This window comes from Mytilus californianus, unplaced genomic scaffold (assembly GCF_021869535.1).
Source record: "Mytilus californianus isolate M0D057914Y unplaced genomic scaffold, xbMytCali1.0.p SCAF_9, whole genome shotgun sequence".
NCBI lineage: Eukaryota > Metazoa > Mollusca > Bivalvia > Mytilida > Mytilidae > Mytilus > Mytilus californianus.
Window position 1 is genome coordinate 45,225,255 of NW_026262745.1, and position 21,555 is coordinate 45,246,809.

The 21,555-nt window shown below is 30.5% G+C and overlaps 1 protein-coding gene across 1 annotated transcript in view; it reads left to right on the plus strand.

Annotated features, from left to right (window-relative positions):
- Positions 1-16,364, plus strand: part of LOC127716086 (apoptosis-inducing factor 1, mitochondrial-like) — a 36,546-nt gene extending 20,182 nt beyond the window's left edge. Inside the window, exons 10-17 of the mRNA XM_052222172.1 lie at positions 4,767-4,820; positions 8,480-8,542; positions 9,811-9,899; positions 10,907-11,047; positions 11,878-12,020; positions 12,870-13,020; positions 14,849-14,980; positions 15,807-16,364. Coding sequence (XP_052078132.1) covers positions 4,767-4,820; positions 8,480-8,542; positions 9,811-9,899; positions 10,907-11,047; positions 11,878-12,020; positions 12,870-13,020; positions 14,849-14,980; positions 15,807-15,935 — 902 coding nt within the window. The 3' untranslated portion in view covers positions 15,936-16,364. The remainder of the gene's footprint in view (positions 1-4,766; positions 4,821-8,479; positions 8,543-9,810; positions 9,900-10,906; positions 11,048-11,877; positions 12,021-12,869; positions 13,021-14,848; positions 14,981-15,806) is intronic.
- The last annotated feature ends 5,191 nt before the right edge of the window (positions 16,365-21,555 follow it).

A 21,555-nucleotide genomic window follows, 5' to 3' on the forward strand; every position in this document is an offset into this window, starting at 1 on the left:
AATTTGAGTATGAGCTGAGAGTGACACAGACAGTTTATATACTAGATCTCCTAATAACACTAATCAGTTTTCACAACTTTTCTTATCTAAACAACCCCATATTGTGTCTATTCTTTGATGCTAATTAATTCATTAATGAACAACATAAAATAAGTAATTGTTTACATCACTAATCAGGTATGAGCAACTTTCATTCAACCAAGCCATATTTATTAAACAAACACCTTTACAAGATAAACTAATTAACTCAAGGTAGATCATAGAACACCTGTACAAAACATTAATTACTCAGGTAGATTAGTAAACCTGATAATTACCTGTGTTTTATTAAGAATTAATCAAACTGTCAGATAATGAGACAAGGAGCTGTTTTGTAACATTAGTTATTATCAACACAAGCCATCACCTTCTGTGATTATTCTGACACCCAAGCTTGAACAACAATCTGTCTCAGATAATTATAAATTTTATCAGTGTTTCATAAGTTTTTGTATTAATGTTCATTTTTTGAAAGAACAGTTTTCTGTAGATTTGACACCTTTAAAATGTTTGAATTTCTATAATGAAATTTAGAATGATTTGCTAAAAAGTTTTAAGTATGTCATTGGAAATGATTGATTTTCCATTAATTATTAGAATATTTTATATCTTCAGAAAAAAAATCAACTTATTTGGTATTTATATTGTTACTATTATTTATTTTCAAGTTTTTTTTTTAAAGACTTAAAATTGACTTTTTTTAATTGATAAAATAAATTACCCTTCCAGTGCAGCTCATAAATCAACTTTATACCGATTATTTAATTATTAAAGGGATGTTTAAAGAAATTTTGCAGCAATAAAACACAGGGTTTTAATGGAATAAAAATATAACAATCAAATGTTTATATTTAGATTGAATGAAAGAGGTAACATATAGGTAATCAAATATCCAGAATGAAGTAAAACTTTACTCTGAATTTAAAAAAGATGTATGCTCATTTTGATATACTTAAATTTTTAAGAATATTTTTTACAATGTATTTCTTTATTAAACGAGTGTAGTAAGCAGTTTGTAAATTGAAAGATTTTTGGATTATCAAATTATTTTCTATGCTGGAGATGTAACTTAAAATCCATTCTTGAAAAAGGATGACAAGCTTTAAATGAGTAAAAGGAGCTGTGGGGTAAACATCATTGAGACAGCAACCCAACGACACATATAACCAGAAGTACTTGTTTATTTGTGGTCTTTGCATTTCTTTGTGTAAAGAGCTGTGAAGGAAAGCAATTAATAAACCTTTCCTCCTTTTCCTGTTTTTTTTCTGACTTTAAGAAACATTCATTAATGTTAGAATAACTGCAATATCAAACAAAAAACTGTAACAAGAAAATTTGGCTAAAGAAGTTAAATTGGATTGTAGCCTGCTACATGTTTGTCTCCTCATATGAACACATAAATCTATGCTTCTGTCACATGAGTAAAAAGAACAAATATTGTGCCAATATTTTTCTTGAGAGAAATCTGATTGTCTTTTTAGATTTATTTAAACATTTAGGCATATATGTTAATTCAACAATTTCTCTTTTTTTTCACTTAATTTTCATCAAAACTATTGTTTTAACTTTTCTACCATTTAATATCATTATAAATCATTATCGAATATGTGATAAAAATTGTAATAAATTAATAGTGAATATTTTCATCTTTTTTTTATTTGTGTGTTTATTTAATTAAACAATTCTTATATATAATTGCAATCAGAATTTATGATCCTTGATATATGTGTGAATTTAACAAGATTTTGAAAAGTAATATGAAATGAAATAAATATCTTGTGTTTTCTTTAAATGTCATTAACACTTAGACAAGTATCACCCAAGGCTGAAATGATAAACTGCAAAGATTTCAATTTTTGGTAGAATTTTGTTTTTTTTGTGCCAGAATTTAGTTTTTCTTGTGTCAGGATTTGTTTATTTTGATAAATTAAAGAAGTAGGCCTGGTAAGACTCCTTTTTTGGCCCTAAAATATAGCATTTCTGTTTTAGCTTTTTATTGGAAAGAAGAATACTTTTGTTACATAAATATGGGTTGTCTTTGACATTACACTGCAAATGCATTAGGTACTAGCATAGTTAATTCATGCAAAATTACTAAAATCTTCACAATCTTAAAAAATCTGATTGTCTTTTTAGATTTATTTAACCAGATTTATATTTTTCAGCAAATTTTGTAAATGTTTATTTCCCCCCACTTAATTGTAATAAAAAATATAACATTTCTACCATTTAATATCTAAGTTTAATATCATTATAAATTATTGTTGAATATGTGATAAGAATTGTAATAAATTAATTGTGAATATTTTTATATTTTTTTTATTTGTGTGTTAATTTAATTAGAATATGCTAATATATAATTGCAATCAGAATTTATGATTCTAGATATATGTGTGAATTTAACAAGTTTTTAAAGAGTAATATGAAATGTAATAAAAGATTTGTGTTTTCTTTAAATGACATTAGCACTTAGACAAGTATCACCCAAAGCTGAAATGTTAAACTGCATCAGTTTCATTTTTGGCAGAATGTTGTTTTGTTCTGCAAGACTATGCTTGTTTTAATAAATTTAAATTTGGAAGTAAACAGTTTTTTGTTTTTTTCACATTGGAGAATAATAAACCTTGATATGAAATAATTATTTACTGTGGAGTCATTTATTTTCATGGGTGCCAATTTCTGTGGATTGAGAAAAAAATGTATTTTCATGGATATTTGATTTCGTGGTTTTGAGAAAGTTTATATACAAGCCTATAGAAAAGTCATACTTCAATGAACATTTGAATTTGTGGTTTCCCTGTACCCACGAAATCAACATAAATTGGTACTCCATGAATAAAAATTAATCCACAATAATTGTCTTTTATATCAAGATTTTGTTTACCATAGAGGTGAATATTTTTATCTATATTTCAAACTTCTATAACATAATTTAATTTTTATAAAAAAGTTCTTTTTTTTCTAATATAGAGTTCACAAACATAAAATGATTTAAAGTTATCATCAATCTCAGAGATCTGCATCATTCTGGTCTTCACAATCCACAAGAAGTCATCTTTTTGTTTATATGTAGTAATTTCATTTTAGAAAATGTGCTTTACATTAATAGTGAATAGGCATTTTATTGAGACAATTAGGTTCATCAATCAACTTTGTACAGCATGTATAGTTTGAAGATGATCTTGACATGCTACTTTTAAAGTTTCCCATTACAAATTTTTCAAGTAAATAAAAAATAATGAAACAATTTAAGAATATTTTTTAAAACTTTTTGATTAAGTATATATTTTTAGGATTTTATTTCTACATTTCTGACATATATATATATATGTCTGTTAAAACCATATGTGGTAGTTTTAGTAAGTGTTGATGTCATTAAAGAAATCACAGCTTATTTATTAATTTCCAAATTAAGTCTTCAAAAACTTGATAAGTTCACACTTATATTAAGAGTCATAATTTTATATTGCAATTAAATATATTAGAATTGAGTGTTGGTGTCTTTTAGTGAAACTGTGCTAATTTTGATATCTTCTAATTAAATTAACACACAAATTTCAATATAGATATATAATGTGTTTAAGTACACATATAATCATGCATTAAAACAATGATTTATAATGATATTAAACTAAACGTAAAGAAATTCATTTTAATGCACTTTTTTTCTGAAAATCACAGAAATGAAATTAAAAAAATAAGAAAACAGTTTGATTCTAGAGAAATATGAAAAGGATCTTTAATTTTGCCTGTTACATATATTATATAAATCCTCTTTTTAAAGCAGAAAATTTAAATAGTTTACTCTTTACCTAAAATCTGTCTCATATTTGTTAGATATATAGTTTATTCTTTAAAAACCATAATATAAAGGCACAGAGAAACATACAATAATGTAAACCATATGTGTTTTGAAAATAAATAGACATGAGTACAGTACATTTTTTAAAGATACATGTATAGAATATCGAAAAATATAGAAAAAACATTTTATATTCTTAGAATTGATGTGCATGCGAAAGAGCAATGTAATAAACAACTGTCTTCTATAGATGACCCTATAAAATTTTCACGGTCTTTTTAATTAAGATTATCTCTTTGATGTGAAAAGATGTGTAAATTTTTTTATATAAGGCGGAAGGGATAATTGCAAAGTGAGGAAAAGATTTTTTTATTAACAATTGCAGGGTATTTCATTGTATAATGGTATTTATCACCTAAAGCTGACTTATCGCAGAGATTACAATTTCTTTCTGATCTTTCAATATGATGCCATAAGTCTTGTTCTATAAGTAATTTATTGTTTATGGTTCTGAATTTGCAAAACATGAATATATTATCATGAAGTAAATTAAAGTCAGCTTCCTAACTTAGATTATCTTTAAAAAAACTTATAGCTTGAATAATTTGGAGAGTTTTGAATTTCAGTGAACCATGTTCACATTATAACAAAACTCTAGTATTTTAACAAAGACAGAGCATTAAAATAAAACCAAGCAAGCAAACAAAATAGAGAACAGCAATCCCCTCCTCCAAAAAAAGAAAGATTTTATATTGCATATTTATGGTTAAATGATGAATAAAATATTTTGCTTAAAGATTAAAGGAGCTTGCAACATTATTTACTAGACACATCGTCATAACGTTTCTTGTTAATTTAGTCCCCATTAAATGAATTTAAAAACCATGGGTGGGCTTGAAAAGTAAATAGGTTTTTTTTCTTTCAGGTCACAATAGAGGACTTACAAATTTAAAAGTGTACCAGATATTTCCTGAGAAAGGTATGTATATTCAAGAAAACTCTCCTAGTTTGAAGGAATTTAATAATGACACATAAATTACTGAAAAAGATGAACTACGGAAAATAGTTGTGATCTTTTAATGTTTTTCTTTGTTTGAAATTTCATTTACTAGATGAGATTATAAAGTTAACATGGGGCAGCAGTAGAGTGAAAGATATTTACAGATGTTTACTTACAGTATACTTTATTGGTAAAGTAAAATCAGGCTGATAGTTTTTTTTAACCCCGCTTTAAAAAAGTGGGGGTACTGTTTTACCTCTGTCTTTCCGTGTGTCCCATGAATTTTTTTCATCGCATCTTTCTCAGGAACTACATCATAAGACCAACATTAAAAATATCTTTGTTTCCACTTCCCGACTGAGGTTTTCAGGGTATGGGTAGGTAGGTAGGCAAATTATTTTATTTTATTCATTGATATGGTTTTCTATATTGAATTTGTACAAATTTCTAAGTAGATAGATTTTAAAGCATGATTCAGACCATTTTTACTCAAAGATTTTATCCTTTATACAGGAACAGAGGTTAAAGACCAAGCAAATCAAGGTGCACTCAGTGGGTTGAAAGATGCTTCAGTTTTTTTTTTATTAAAGATACCACATCATTGAATTGTTTTGCTGCAGATTAATTGGATTGTATTGTTCAGTTTCAGAGAATTTTGATCTAATGCCAAGGCATATTTTCTATTACAGATTTATATATATATATATCATTCAATATTTTCTAAACCATGTTTTTTCTTAATTCTAAAGAAAGTTTTAAATGAAAACAAAATTTTTATGACGATAATACATTTTTCTGTAGTTTTAATTTGCAAAAACGTTCAGTTTTGAAAGAATTATTTTTACGGACTTTTTACGCTGCTATTCTCCACTGTTGACAGCTTTGCCGAAAAGTTGCCATTCGTCAGGGAAAAATCAATAGGACCATCAACCTCAGCATCTCCGATTGCTTCGTCCATGATTTCACTGATCATTAATTTGGGGCTTATCTTCAAAATTTTCTTACTAACGATATTCTTTACAAAAATTATGGTCATTGATCACCCTTGCAGATACATAAATCGTGTGACTAGCCATTTTGTTTGTTTTTCTCGATTCCAAATCATTTAGACGCTTCAATGCAAAAATGCCTAAAATTAAAACGCTCGTGGACTACAGCATCGGAAAGGTATCACCAAAAACCAAAATAGCAAAAAAAAATAAAAATTTGGACACGAACGGCCAATAAAATTTTTCGGGTCGCAGTGATTTTACTGGGTTGGTTGTGGGAGAGGAAACAAACAATTTTTTTTTTTGGCCAAGGATTTCTGAAATTTGGTTTCAGGGTTTATATAAGTCAGCTATACCGTGTGATGTGTTTTCAGATTCATCACTCAACAACTTCTTGTTTACAGAACACTTACATATTTTTACACTATTAAAATTATCCATATTTGAACGGGGTATCATCAGTGAGCAGTAGCTTGCAGTTTCACTTGTTTTGTTTGAATTGTTGCACATTTTGTCATGTCTGGGCCTTTATATACGACTTTTCAGTAGGGTTTTGCTCATTGTTGAAGGCTTAGGTGACTTTATTTTTGCTTACTTCCACATCATTTGGACTCTGATGGATGGTTGTCTCATTGGCAATTAAACCAAATCTCCTTATCAGCTCACCTGGCCAAAAGGCCAAGTGAGCTTTTCTCATCACTTGGTGTCCATCACTATCTCATCGTTGTTGTCGTCCATTTACTTTTACAAAAATCTTCTCCTCTGAAACTACTGGGCCAAATTTAACCAAACTTGGCCATAATCACCATTGGGGTATCTAGTTTTAAAAAAAAGGTGTCTGATGACCCCGCCTGCCAACAAAGATGGCAAACATGGCTAAAAATAGAACATAGGGGTTAAATGCAAGTTTTGTCTGTGAATAGAGAAATTCTGACAAGAGCAAAAATGTTTAGAATTTTGTGCTCTAACAGTTGTCCATTCAAGTCAAAACTGTCAGACACTTCTTACAGGAGTTATTGGCCTTAAATGACAAATTTTATCATTTTTAAAATTTGTTCCCTATTATGTAGAGAATTATAGATAGAGAAAGAGAGAAACTTTAAATAGCAAAAATGATCAGCAAGACAAGATCTACAAATAAGTCAACATGACCAAAATCATCAGACGACTCCTTATAGTTATTGCCCTTTAAGGGCATACGATACAGTTACAGGGGAGGTAATGACGTTGCTAATGTAAATTGTTATTTTCGCGACGTCAAACTGTGACTTATCGGGAAAAGATGCAGTTTTCGACTGATTTTTATCATTCAATCTGATTTAACTTGAAAACGAGTTCATGGACCCCTCTTTTTTAAAATGACATTTGGTTTGATTACGTATGAAGATTATGTTTACCAATTTTCATGAAAAAGTCAATACTGCATTTTTTTTAAATTTGATAAATATACAGCAAAAAATGACGTTTTTTTCTACAATCATGATCATTTGATTAATATGAGTTATTTGTAAAAATGAAATGTACAAATTTATAGAACATTTATATAAAACAGAAATTACAAAAAATTTAACAAAAAACAGCTTGTGTTTATCTTTTACAACAAAAAAGTTATGTATTTCTATCGAAAAGAAAAGAACGTCTACAAATCCTTATTTTGAGGAAATATCTGAAATTTCAACCTCAATTTACTCAAAAAGTAGCACATGATGGTAAATTTTTTATTACATATTTGATTTAATCAGGTAAAAAATAGCCTATATGCAAATTTTCATCAAAATTTCATTATGGGATCAAAACTGTATCGTATGCCCTTAATGACAATTTTTACCAATTTTTTGTGTTTTTGGTCTATATCTTAAAAACTATAATAGATAGATAGAAATTTTAAAAAGCAAAAATGATCACCAAGACAAGATCTACAAATAAGCCTTTTTTTGTTCGAAATCTTCAGTCGACTCCTTAATGGAGTTTTTTTGCATTTTTTTGCATTTTTGCCCATTATCTTGAAAACTATAATAGATCGATAGAAACTTTAGAAAAGGAATAATTATCAGCAGGATACGATATACAAATATGTCAACATAACTGAGATTGTCAGCTAACCCTTAATAGAGTTATTCCCCTTTAATGATGATTAGTGCCACTGTTGAAGAAGAAGGTGATCGACACAGGCTCTTTAGAGCCTCCGGTCTTTATATTGTTTAGTTTTTTGCCTTGCCTGAGACAAAAGTCCTTCAGACTTTTATTCTGTGTGTGACCAGGTTTACACATTAATTTACTCTAGAAAAAATGTGTTTAATCCTATTATGAATAATTCATTTTTTATTTGAAAGTTAAAAAATTCAAGTATTCAGAAGTGAACTTATTTTCATGCACAATGAACAATACTCCAAGCAATTAAAAAAAAATTCATTTAATTTTTTTATATGTTTGAACTTTTAGTGTTTTAAAGAAGAAATCATGCATATCAGAAAAAAAACCCATTTAAAAAAAAAAAGATATAATTACAAACGAAAGTGAACCAACGCCTGGTGAATTTGTAGTATGGTAGAGTCCCTGAAGTGGATACCTCGGGAATGCAGGGTCCTTATGATAGAAAATGTAGAAAGTCTTTCTAAAAGATATAATTGTAACCAAAATTTGTTTTAGGTGTAATGAGCCAAGTATTACCAGATTATCTGAGCAAATATACAACAGAGAAAATCAAAGAAGGTAACTGTTATTTTATATATAGCCCTTTCCTGAAACTCATTTAGATTCTTCAGTTGTGTTTGAATTACAATGTTTCTTTCATCAAGATAGTTAATTTGAGACTCAGTTTGCAAGGTTTAGACAGGATTTTAAAAGTTTGCTATTTAACTACAAAAAATATCGAGTATGGTGAAATATTGTTATCCATGAGCAAACAGAGGTAGAATTTGTTTCTCTCAATTTATTTTTTTTCAGTTTTGCTTTTGTAAACCCCTTTAATTGAAAAGTACATTTGTAAAACAATTAAAAGTCAAATTTCAATAAGGTGATATCATTATATAAATAACACATATCTGAGAGGGTGATAGAGCAGATTGTTTCCCAAAAAACATTGTCAACTGAGGCGAAGCCAAGTTTGACGATGCTTTTTCGGGGGGTAACAATCTGCTCTAACACCCTCTCAGATATGTGTTATTTTATTTATTATACAAAACTTTCTGTCATTACTGTCTTTTCAAATTGTAAATTGAAAGTAACTAACTATGATGTCATGTGCATAACAATGTTACAGTTATTTCAAAAACAACAAAAGTCAAGCATGATGCATTTATTTTATTTTGACTGTCTATGAAAAAAGTCTGAGGTGGAAACCTAGATTTTGAGCATTGTCTTTTAAATTATAGATGCAAATTGAATTCACTGTCCTATAAATTAATGATTTTTGATTGGTCTGCCCGATAGGGTGACATTAAAAAAATTGTTCCCCGCTGAACCATGGGATAGAGTAAATTGTCTCCCTCATATTAACCAATCAAAATCTGACATTTCAGCGTGATGTATGATAAAACACATTAACTACAAATAGAAGCACCAGAAATAACATTTGTTTTATGAAACATTTTATTTAATCACAATTAACTCTCATATAAAAGTGTCCACCAATGGGAGAAAACAATTTATTACCTAGAACTAGTAAACAATTTTAATAAAGCTATTTGTATGGTTCTCTATGTTAAAATAGAGGTGTTATATACCAAGGGGGAAATCAAAATTGACTAGTCACAGAAAAATAACATCCTATAAAAAAAGAAAAAAAAAACAAGAAAAAGAAAAAGACAACTAACAGTCTACAAGACACTATATTGAAAGCTAAAGACTGAGCAACACGAACTCCACCAATCTCAATTCAAAATATTATGGAAGAAGGTCAAGGTTGTCATACCTGTTTACTTGTTGGCTTACATGAACATTGAGATTTGTTAGTGAAATGTAATTAATTAATTTTACAGAGGGTGTGGATGTTGTATCTGAGAAATCTGTGAAGGAAGCCAAATACAAAGATAAACAAGTGGTTTTAACACTCAGTGATGGCAGTCAAGTAAGTCTACTATAACTGTCTTATTGATATATATATACTCAAGATCTTCATCTATTCATACCAAAAATTAAGACAATAACAGAATATTTAGAGTAAAAAGATTATGGAGAATTTAGGAGGTCTCATAAAGTCTTGTTATTAAGATTGTGCAAATAGCAGAAAATCAATCCAACAGGAAAAGATCAAAACTAAAAACTTAAATGTCCATTCCTGAATTAGAAATACCAGTATTATGAAAGGCAATCAACTCTGAAACTGTTTTCAATACCTGTTGTAGCTTGCTGGATGCATAGTAACCTGTGTTGAATTCACATACAAGTATTTTCAATTTATCATGTATATAATTTCTGAGTACAGACCTAATCCAAAAATGAAAAGCAGATCTCTGTAGCAATAAAATGAGGTCAATGTCATATTTCATACATTAATAAGACATGTCTTCTTGGAACAAATTTGCACTTGATGTATTGTAGCTTCAATTGTAATAACCTATCATGTATAGTTACTTAGGGACAGACCTAATTCTCAAGACCTTAAAACTGACAGCTTGAGCATGAACATGAGGACAAGGTCATGTGAGAAATATCATTAAGATGTATATTCCTCATTCCTGCATGTTAACATACCAAATATTTAAACTAATTTTGTATGGTGATTGAGAAGAAGACCCCCATCCTGAACATTTACCATGTTCCAAATATAGAGGAAATGTATGCATCTTGTTATTGAGGAACAGACAATCATCCTGCTGAGCACTTAAGGTTAAAGATGAGGTCAAGGTCAAGTGAATGCAAGCTCTGAAATTTTATTGAAAGGTCACTGGCAAAAAAATGAAAGTAGACAAATACCTAAAAAATATACATATATATATTTATATATATATATATATACAGAATATTCTGTAATTCATGTAGACCTCAAGCCATGAGATGAAATTGAAGAAAGATAGGCTGATTAGTGTGATGTTCACATTATATTTTATATGTTACAATTGATTTATTTAACAGATAAAAGTTGATGATGTGGTAGTCACAGTAGGTTTACAACCTAATGATGACATAGCTAAAACTTCTGAATTAGATATAGATCCTATGAGAGGAGGTGTGATGGCTAATGCTGAGTTAGAGGCAAAACCCAACATATGGGCGGTAAGTATAAACTTCTGAATTAGATATAGACCCTATGAGAGGAGGTGTGATGGCTAATGCTGAGTTAGAGGCAAAACCCAACATATGGGTGGTAAGTGAAATGGCAAATATATATGAAAATTCTATTAACGCTCAGTTTTAAGTGGTCAAAACTAATTTTAAGGTGATAGCTAATATTATTTATATTAGATGTCAAATGATGTTGAATTAAAAAAGGCATTCAACAAAAGTAATGTTTACATGTCTATAATAAGAGGTGGATTACTTCTAAGTTTAAAAATGGATACATCCAAGGTATGGGTGAAGGTATAACCTTATATTTGTAATCAGATCATTTGTGATGTTTTTTAAAGTCTTGATATTTATAAAGGCCCACAGATTTTGATAGAAATCAAATTGCAAGAGGTACACAAATTTCATTTGATAATGCACACATTTTTAGTTTGAAGAAATTTCGCACTTCATACATGATGTGCTTGAGTCAAGGCATTTTAAACTTCTAAAAAATTACAAAAAGTAGCATTGAATTCTTAAGTTACTTAATATGTATGTACAGTAAGTCATTAACCACTTTATCGAGGATGTTTTATTTAAGTTGAATAAAGTAATGAAAACCAATGAAAATTCAATCTGTGAATGAAGATCTATAAAGTATTGATACACCATATCCTTTCTATTCCATTATGTAGATTTTATTCTTTGGTAACTTACGGTTAAATTTGAGCAAGTGGTGAAATTTATAAACACGCAGGTAGATCTGTTATTAGATATTCAAAATTTCAAAGGTATTATCTAAGGATGGTGAAAAAGTTCATGGTTTATATTTATAGGCAGGTGATGTGGCTAGTTTCTATGACTACAAATATGGGCGATGTCGAGTGGAACATCACAATACTGCTGATTCAATGGGTAAACTGGCTGGTCAAAATATGGCCGGAGCAAGGAAACTTTATGAGCATAAACCATATTTCTGGTAATTAGCTTACATTTAAGTGATTTAAAACATATTTGTCATCAGTATAACCAAATAGTATTAATTTCATTAACTAAAGAATCAATCCAAGAAATCACTTTTTGGTTCTGATAAAATTTGCCAGCCCTTTACTTTAAATCTTTATTTACTGTCCAGTATTTAAATTGGTATGGAAGGCCCTTTTTTGCCAAGAAAGTTTGATCCTCATTGATGATCTTGCTCAGTTCATAAGCTCAAAAGAACAAGATTTGCCAAACTGACAGTCAGTTTCACAGTTTCGATATCTATTTAATTGGCTACTTATGTAATAACATAATTGAAAGCTTATTAAAAAGATCAAGAGCTATTTTAAAACCAAAAATGACAAAAAAGTAAGCCAAAGCAGGACAAGGAATCAGAGCTTTGCATGAGGGAGATACATTCCTTAATTTGAAATAATTTCCAAAATTTTGCAACAGCAAATTTTAATAACACAAAATCTGTAAGTAAGTGCTTTTCTTTAGATTCTCTTTTTTTGTCAACCATTGAAACCAAATCACATAGAAAAACATTTATTTGCAGGCAATTTTAGTTGAATTTTTAGTGTTATGTGATGTTATTCAAGTTTCAGAATATGTTCACAATTGGCTGTTTATAAATGTTTCTTAAATTTTATACTCTTCATATGCTGTAGCCTATAAAGCCAAAGTATGATTAATCTTAAAATAGAAATAAGTGCTCAAACAATTAGATTCAGAACAAATGTATTTGTGGGACTTGCATTTAGGTTAAAACATTAAACCATCATGAATGGGTCTTAGAATGCATCTGCACCTTTATTAAGGGTTTAATATTGATGTATAATTTAAGGTCAGATCTTGGAGCAGAAAGTTACCAGGCTATAGGAGAAGTGGCTTCAAGCCTTGAAACATTCAGTATATTTACACCTTTGAAAGACAAGACATTAAAAGAACATTCCTCACAACAAGATGGCATCAAAAACTCCAATAACTCATCTCAGGTATATGATAATGATATGCTCTATTTTTGTGAACAAAGCTAAGTGGAAGATTATGGTGAAGTGGGGTATCTGATTAGAGCTATTTTCCTAATGCTTGTAGTTTAAAGGTTTGGTTGGCTTGCTTGCTTGCTTTGTTTGTATAAATGTTTGCTCAAGCATTGTAATTAAGATTGACATCTGCAATAAATAGATAGGCGGGGATGATAAGTATAATGTATACAAGCTGAAGCCCCACCTATCTATTGATTGCAGATGCCAATCTTAATTACAATGCTTGAGCAAACACTTATACAAACAAAGCAAGCAAACCAACCAAACCTTTAAACTACAAGCATTAGGAAAATAGCTCTAATACATTAGATTTAGAAGTAAATCTGAAAATACTGAAAATTTCCTGTGTCCCCTTGAAAGCTTTATTGTTCAAAAATTTTGCATGACAATTTAGATTCATGAAAATTTTGCTTCATTTGAATTTTATTGATTATTCATTTCACAAGAGAAAATGTTACAATTTATGGTTTATTTTTGTTTCTATTAGAAGAAGCAGAATTATATAAATAAATGAATATGTTCGTAAAAATCCATGAGGACAGCAATCTACAACACGATTTTACATCATACTGTCTCTTTTCCTGTTCAGTTACCTATATAACAACAGAAACCATTGACCTTTTAATCAGTTTTCTTACAAATGGTCAATTTCCTGCTTCAGAATCTAAAAGGAATATGAGTATTTTCATCATGTACATTAAAATGAAAAGAAGATCATATCCATTTTGTTAGCCAATCAAAAGGTTATGATGTGCTCTTTTGACAATATTATCCAGGATGGTCTAGTTTTGGAAAGGGTGAATTCTGTTCAGACATTTACAAAACTATTGAAAAAACTACTGTGGATTCATTATTGTCCGTGGGATAGCGATTTCCATGGGAACCACAAATTTAAATTTTCAACAAATTATAAATGTTTTATAGGCTTGTATGCAGACTTCAGCAAAACCACGAAATAAAAAAATCCACGAAAATACAAATTTCCCTCAATCCACGGAATTAATGAATCCACAGTAATAGTTGTTGAGAGCAAAACTAATAGGTAATTCTGTGGAAATTTGCCTAAATTAAGTTTTTTATATAAAAAAAAAATTTGTATCAAAAGCTGAATTTGTAATAATGAAAGACTCAAAATGAAATTAATTTCTGGCCAAAAATTTGTTAACAATTGGTCTTTGCTGAATTAATGTTGGTGTTATAAGAGTAAATTATTAGCACTGACAAGTTTGTAAGTTTAAGAAATTACAAGACTTCAAATAATTGCACTTAACTTTTAAAAACATGAAAGTTACTACAGGTTTCATTTACATTCACAAAACCCTAACTGACAGTCGTTTCAATCATTTTGAAGTTTTTTACGCTTTGACATTCAATTTTCGTAGTCTATTTGCCAATTCCGTAATTATTGACCATGTAATTAGAGATAAATATTTTGAATTCCTTCCCTTAGAACTGACATAAAGTTTCATTGTCCACCAAGAGCCAGCGAAAATACCAAAATCTGTGCATCTTTAATTTTTTCATATATTTTCATCCCATTTAATCTTTTGTTATTAAGCTTAAACTTCTGATATCAATAGTTATCTTTTATTAAAAATTGGTTAAAATGCCTTTATATCACTTTCAATTTATCTTTGCATGAGCAGCAGCCCATTTTGTCTGGTATGGAACCAGTCTACAATTGGCATAGGAAACAACCTTTGTTAAAAGTGTGTAATAAAGTACACAGTAATTATCAAATAGACTTAATATTTTTTAATTTTCTTTTTTCTTATAGACTGCAAACCCTCCAGCATTAAAATCAACAGAAGATTACCAGGGTGTTGTGTTTTATTACAAAGATAAACAGATTGTTGGTATTGTTCTGTGGAATGTATTTGGTAGAGGAAAAGTATCTACCTGTAGACAAGTAAGTTGATAGAATACTGATCTTATTTCTCTATAGCTATTTGTCCTATTTTTGTGGTTGAAAATCCTGTGTCATAAAAAATAGTTTGACATCCATGGCATGATGTTTTATATACTGGTGAAATCATAAAATATACTGGTGAAATCATAAAATATATTTGGAGGATAGGAAAGGAAGTTTTATTTTTGGACATGGTTAGTTGATCTTTTGTGGTTGTATATGAAATAAGGAAATGTGGTATGATTGCATATGAGACAACTTTCCACCAGATACCAAATAACCTAGATTTTAGCAACTAACATGTCCATCTTATGTATGGAAAATTACTCAAAAGAAAGAAGTAACATATGTTGGTTGTTAGGGAATTTTAATCCCCCTTCCTAACCTCCCACATCCATTTATTGGAATAACCTAAGGCTAATAAATCATTGAGCAATGGAATAGATTACAAAGCACATAGAAACCATACAAGTCCATACTGGGCATGCTTCCAAATTAGCATGAAAGGGTTTATTAAAATACTGGTAGTAGGGATAGCCAGTTAAAATAGAAATTATTTAACACAAAACTACTTTTGACAAACAATATTTTCTTTCCATTGGTTAACCATTACTGGATATCAGATGTTCTAGTAAATTTTGAAATCACAAGACAAAATGTCTGATACCAAAAGGCAAAAGTTATTGTTGTACAACATTAGTAGGTCTAGTGTCACATAATCTTTAGCCAGTTGAGCAAAATTACAAATAGCAATGAGGTCTTTAACAATGTTAGAATCATTTATTACCAAGTCAAACAGTATGATATATTTTCATTTTTGTTTCAGATATTAGAGAAAAGCAAAGAAATACGTTCAGAAGATCCATATGAACTTTCCAAATTATTGTTCCGCTCATATAAACCATCTAAGCCAAAAATAGACAATAAACAAGAAACATCTGAAGAAAAGTCATAACATAGGATCATAGAATAGTAATAAAAGAACAAAATGTTAAATCATGTGATAGAGAAGAATGACTATTAAACTTATTTTTGTAATTTAAAATTTATTCCTTGACAAGAATAATTTTTTTACCAAGAAAAAATTGTAAGGAGTTGGGGAAATAAGTGTACATTTAAAAGTCACCATATATGATCCAAAATTTGCCCTCATAATACTTAGGTAAAAGGTGTTTAGAAAATAAAAATAAAGTTAACATTTGACTAGTTACCTTGGCAACAAATCATGACGAAATTTGTATATGTTGTACAATTTCCTGATTTTTCTTGTTTTGCATCAGTTTATACGTACATTTTGGATTGGAAAATAATGTGCACACTGAAGAAACAACTTTATAATTGGTGAGATTATGTAAATAGTGACAATAAAGCTACTGTAAAATTATTTTGTTGGTTCTTGGGTGTGTACAATTTTGAAAAGTTCTCAAGAATTTCGTTTTGTTAGGCCAAATACAGGTCTTAATGCCTCTACTCCAAAGGCAAAATCCTGGTACAGAAGGTCAGGATGAGTTATTACCATATATTCCTGTCATTTGTTCTCTATCCAATATAACTGACTCAGTTCTGTCCTTGATTGTGTGAGGTCGTGGGATGACAGATTCCTGGCTAGAATAAACCACACTTTAAAATTGGTATTGGCTGCTTACCAAGAAAGCAACATTTAGTATTATGAGCACACTGGTTGGTTCAGAGTCAAAATAATATTTCTTCCTGTGGACTGTAACTTCAGGAGATAGTATGGTGAAAATCAGAATTTGGAAATTGGATCATAATAGGTAAATGCCAAATTCAAATTTTTAAGTTCTTAGACCACATTCATTTTGTGTCACAAACCTATGATGTGTCAAATATTCAATCACAAATTAATTTCAGACTTCAGAGCTGTATCAAGCTTAAATGTTGTGTCCATACTTGCTGGGTTCTACCTCTGAGGTCGTATCAAGCTGTACCCTGCAGAGCATTTTATTGTTTGGTACAAACACAGTATATGTTTGTATCTCATTTGAACATTATGATCTTGAATTTTATGTAATATTAACTGGGTGTAAAGGACCCATCAATCAATTCATCTGTCTAGTTGTCGAGCCTGCGACTTTTGTCGCAGAAAGCTCGACATAGGGATAGCGATCCGGCGGCGGCGGCGTTAGCTAACTTCTTAAAAGCTTTATATTTTAGAAGGTGGAAGGTCTGGATGCTTCATACTTTGTATATGGATGCCTCATGTTATGAAGTTTCCGTCAGTCACATGTCCAATGTCCTTGACCTCATTTTCATGGTTCAGTGACTACTTGAAAAAAAAGTTAAGATTTTTTGTAATGTTAGATTCTCTCTTATTATAAGTAATAAGATAACTATATTTGGTATGTGCGTACCTTGCAAGGTCCTCATGCCCGTCAGACAGTTTTCACTTGACCTCGACCTCATTTCATGGATCAGTGAACAAGGTTAAGTTTTGGTGGTCAAGTCCATATCTCAGATACTATAAGCAATAGGTCTAGTATATTCGGTGTATGGAAGGACTGTAAGGTGTACATGTCCAACTGGCAGGTGTCATCTGACCTTGGCCTCATTTTCATGGTTCAGTGGTTATAGTTAAGTTTTTGTGTTTTGGTCTGTATTTCTTATACTGTATGCCATAGGTCTACTATATTTGGTGTATGGAATGATTGTAAGGTGTACATGTCTAGCGGGCAGGTGTCATCTGACCTTGACCTTATTTTCATGGTTCAGTGGTCAAAGTTAAGTTTTTGAGTTTTGGTTTTTTTTTCTAATACTATGTGCAATAGTTCAACTATATTTGGTATGTGCGTACCTTGCAAGGTCCTCATGCCCGTCAGACAGTTTTCACTTGACCTCGACCTCATTTCATGGATCAATGAACAAGGTTAAGTTTTGGTGGTCAAGTCCATATCTCAGATACTATAAGCAATAGGTCTAGTATATTTGGTGTATGGAAGGACTGTAAGGTGTACATGTCCAACTGGCAGGTGTCATCTGACCTTGACCTCATTTTCATGGTTCAGTGGTTATAGTTAAGTTTTTGTGTTTTGGTCTGTTTTTCTTATACTATATGCAATAGTTCAACTATATTTGGTGTATGGAAATATTTTATGATCTATTTGGCAGTCACGCAGGTTTTATTTGACCTTGACCTCATTTTCAAGGTTCATTGGTCAATGTTTAGTTTACTTGGTTAATGTTAAGTTTATGTGACAGTTGTAATAAAGCTTTATATTTAGGACTATCAACATAATATCAATGATTAGTAAAGAAGGTGAGACATTTCAGCGTGTGCACTCTTGTATATTTGATATTGTATACATCCGTCAGCCATTAAGGAATAAAGTCATGAACCGTCTGGTACAATTAACATAACTGTCAGTCGTGAAAGCATCAACCATCATGTGTTAACCATTTCTCTTTCTAATATCCAGTTCTTCTTTCATCATTTTATTGAGCATTTTAGGAATATCAAGTGTTGAATCATAGATTGGTCAGGTGGGGCATTGCAAATTAAGAAACTTTTGGAGGATTTAATTTTTGCAAAAATTGTTACAGGATCAGTTTGCCAAAATAAAAACTCGCATTTTAAATTTTGTTAGAATTTTTTGTTTGCAGCATTTCCTGAAATAGTTAGGTAATAATAATTTCTCAAAATTTTGCCCATTGTTCAACCATCTCAATCATAAATGCAAGCTATTTCATATCACCTGAATTCCTGTGTTTCACTGAGCAATTATGTTTTCAAAATCTAAAGTGTTGTGGTTAATGTCATTGCTAGTTATTTCAAAGTAAAAATGAATGCTTTTGGTTACTTATCCATTGTTAAGTGTATAATAAACCAATCAACTTTTGGTGTACACTTTTGAAAAATTTTCCAGAATGCATTTGATTCTGAAACAAAAAACTGTTTCAATAGCTTTTGTTAAAATATTAAATGAACTGACATATTGCTTGAGAACTTGATCTGTAATTTGTCATGATAAAACTATATATACCAAATATCAAATCAATATCTTCAAGCATGAAGAAAAAAAGTGTGGAAAACTGATTTGCTGGAAAAAATAAAAATGTAGTTGCATGATAAGTGAGAGTTTGCATTTCTTGCCACTGTTGGACTGACATGTCTCAATAATAATGTAATAAACATCTTTTGCACATTTTTTTTATTTTTGTACTTGCTCACACTCTTCTCACAGATTTGTAGCACTCACACTAAATTTCATGTACAGGATTTTTTTTTTCTTGCACTGTACTGACACATTAAGGGGTATAAAGTTGCATAATAAAAAGTAACAGATTTAGTTTGTATTTTCTTTTAACAGAAATATGGCCCTTCACTCAGGCAGTTGAGATCTAATATTATGGACAGAGGCATTCTTATCGCAAAAAAACAAATTGTCCGTTGTTTAATAAAAAAAATATTGTAATATATATCTTGGATCTAGTGCTAAGCCTGAGAACTGCAAGAGATCTGAATATCATATGGATTAATCATTTTATTTTGTTGAAAGTTTAATGCTACCTCCTAAATATTCATACACACTATAATATTGAACATTTCTTTTTGAGGAGATCAGTGCATGGTAAAAGTTGAATGCTACCTCCTAAATATTCATACACACTATAATAGTGAACATTTCTTTTTGAGGAGATCAGTGCATGGTAAAAGTTTAATGCTACCTCCTAAATATTCATGCACACTATAATAGTGAACATTTCTTTTTGAGGAGATCAGTGCATGGTAAAAGTTTAACGCTACCTCCTAAATATTCATACACACTATAATAGTGAACATTTCTTTTTGAGGAGATCAGTGCATGGTAAAAGTTTAATGCTACCTCCTAAATATTCATACACACTATAATAGTGAACATTTCTTTTTGAGGAGATCAGTGCATGGTAAAAATAAAACCTGACGTTTTGTAACTGACAAATTTATGGTCTACATATTCTAGTTAAGTATAGATTTATATTGGTTTTTATACGACCGCAAAAAAATTTTGCGGTCGTATATTGGTATGATGTGGCGTCGTCGTTGCGAAGACACATTGATTTTTGCACTCTAACTTTAGTTTAAGTGAATGAATCTCTATGAAATTTTACCATAAGGTTCAATACCACAAAAGGAAGGTCGGGATTGATTTTGGGGGTTATGGTACCAACAGTTAAGGAATAAGGGGCCTAAAATAAGCATTTTTGTAACTTCCAGACATAACTTGTGTGTTAGTGTATGGATCTCTCTGACATTGTACCACAAGGTTCCATATCACAAAGGGAATGCTGGGATTGATTTTGGGGGAAACTGCCTCAAAATTTTAGGAATTAGGGGCCAAAAAAGGGTAAAAAAAACAAGCATTTTTCTAGTTTCATGACAATAACTTGTGTGCAAGTGTATGGATCTTTCTGAAATTGTACTACAAGGTTCCATATCACAAAGGGAAAGCTGGAATTGAGTTTGGGGGTAATTGCCCAAAATGTTTAGGAATAAGGGGCCAAAAATAAGCATTTTTCTAGTTTCCAGGCAATAACTTGTGTTCAAGTGTATGGATCTCTCTGAAATTGTACTGCAAGGTACCATACCACAAAAGGAAGGCTGGGATTGATTTTGGGGGTAATTGCCTCAAAATTTTAGGAATTAGGGGCAAAAAACAAGCATTTTTCTAGTTTCTGGACAATAACTTGTGTGTAAGTGTATGGATCTCTCTGAAATTGTACTGCAAGGTACCATACCACAAAGGGAAGGCTGGGATTGAGTTTGGGGGTGATGAATCATAAGGGGGTTCAAAAAATTGGGGGGGGGGGTTTCCTTTTTTTCCTTTTTTTTTCTTTATAATTTTTCTATTTTAAATTGGTTATTTCTGATTTATATATAAAAGCAAATAATAATGATATGGTTTGAATAGGTAAATTAAAATTTTTTAAGTTCTTAGACCACATTCATTCTGTGTCAGAAACCTATGCTGTGTTAAAAATTTAATCACAATCCAAATTCAGAGCTGTATCAAGCTGAAATGTTGTGTCCATAATTGCCCCAACTGTTCAGGGTTCAACCTCTGCAGTCGTATCAAGCTGCGCACAGCGGAGCATTTTATTTACACATTGATATCATTAAATATCATCCACAAGCCACAATGTGAAACTTTTTGACAGGAGCAGACGACAAAGCTGAAAAGCTTCATATTGTGTCAAGCAGTAGATAATTATATTATAGTCTGAATGCAGAAAGCCAGATAATCTGCTAATTGTGCTATTTCTTATCTTTTTCCCTTACTTGGACAGTGTTACTCATGATGAAAATAAGCTTGATGATGTCTCCCAACACATTGTTACATTGCTGATTAATTCTCCTCAGACATCGTGGTATTGCTGATAAGTTCTGCCACGTCTCAAAGGCATGATACGAAAATTACAGAGCAACTGAGCAGGCAAGTATCACACTAATACTGTGGATTCATTATTATTCGTTGTATAGTAATTTTCGTGGGTTTCGTGGGTACAGGTGAACAAAGAATTCAAATGATCAACGAATAACAAATTTTCTATAGGCTTTGTATGAAGAGATTGGCAAAACC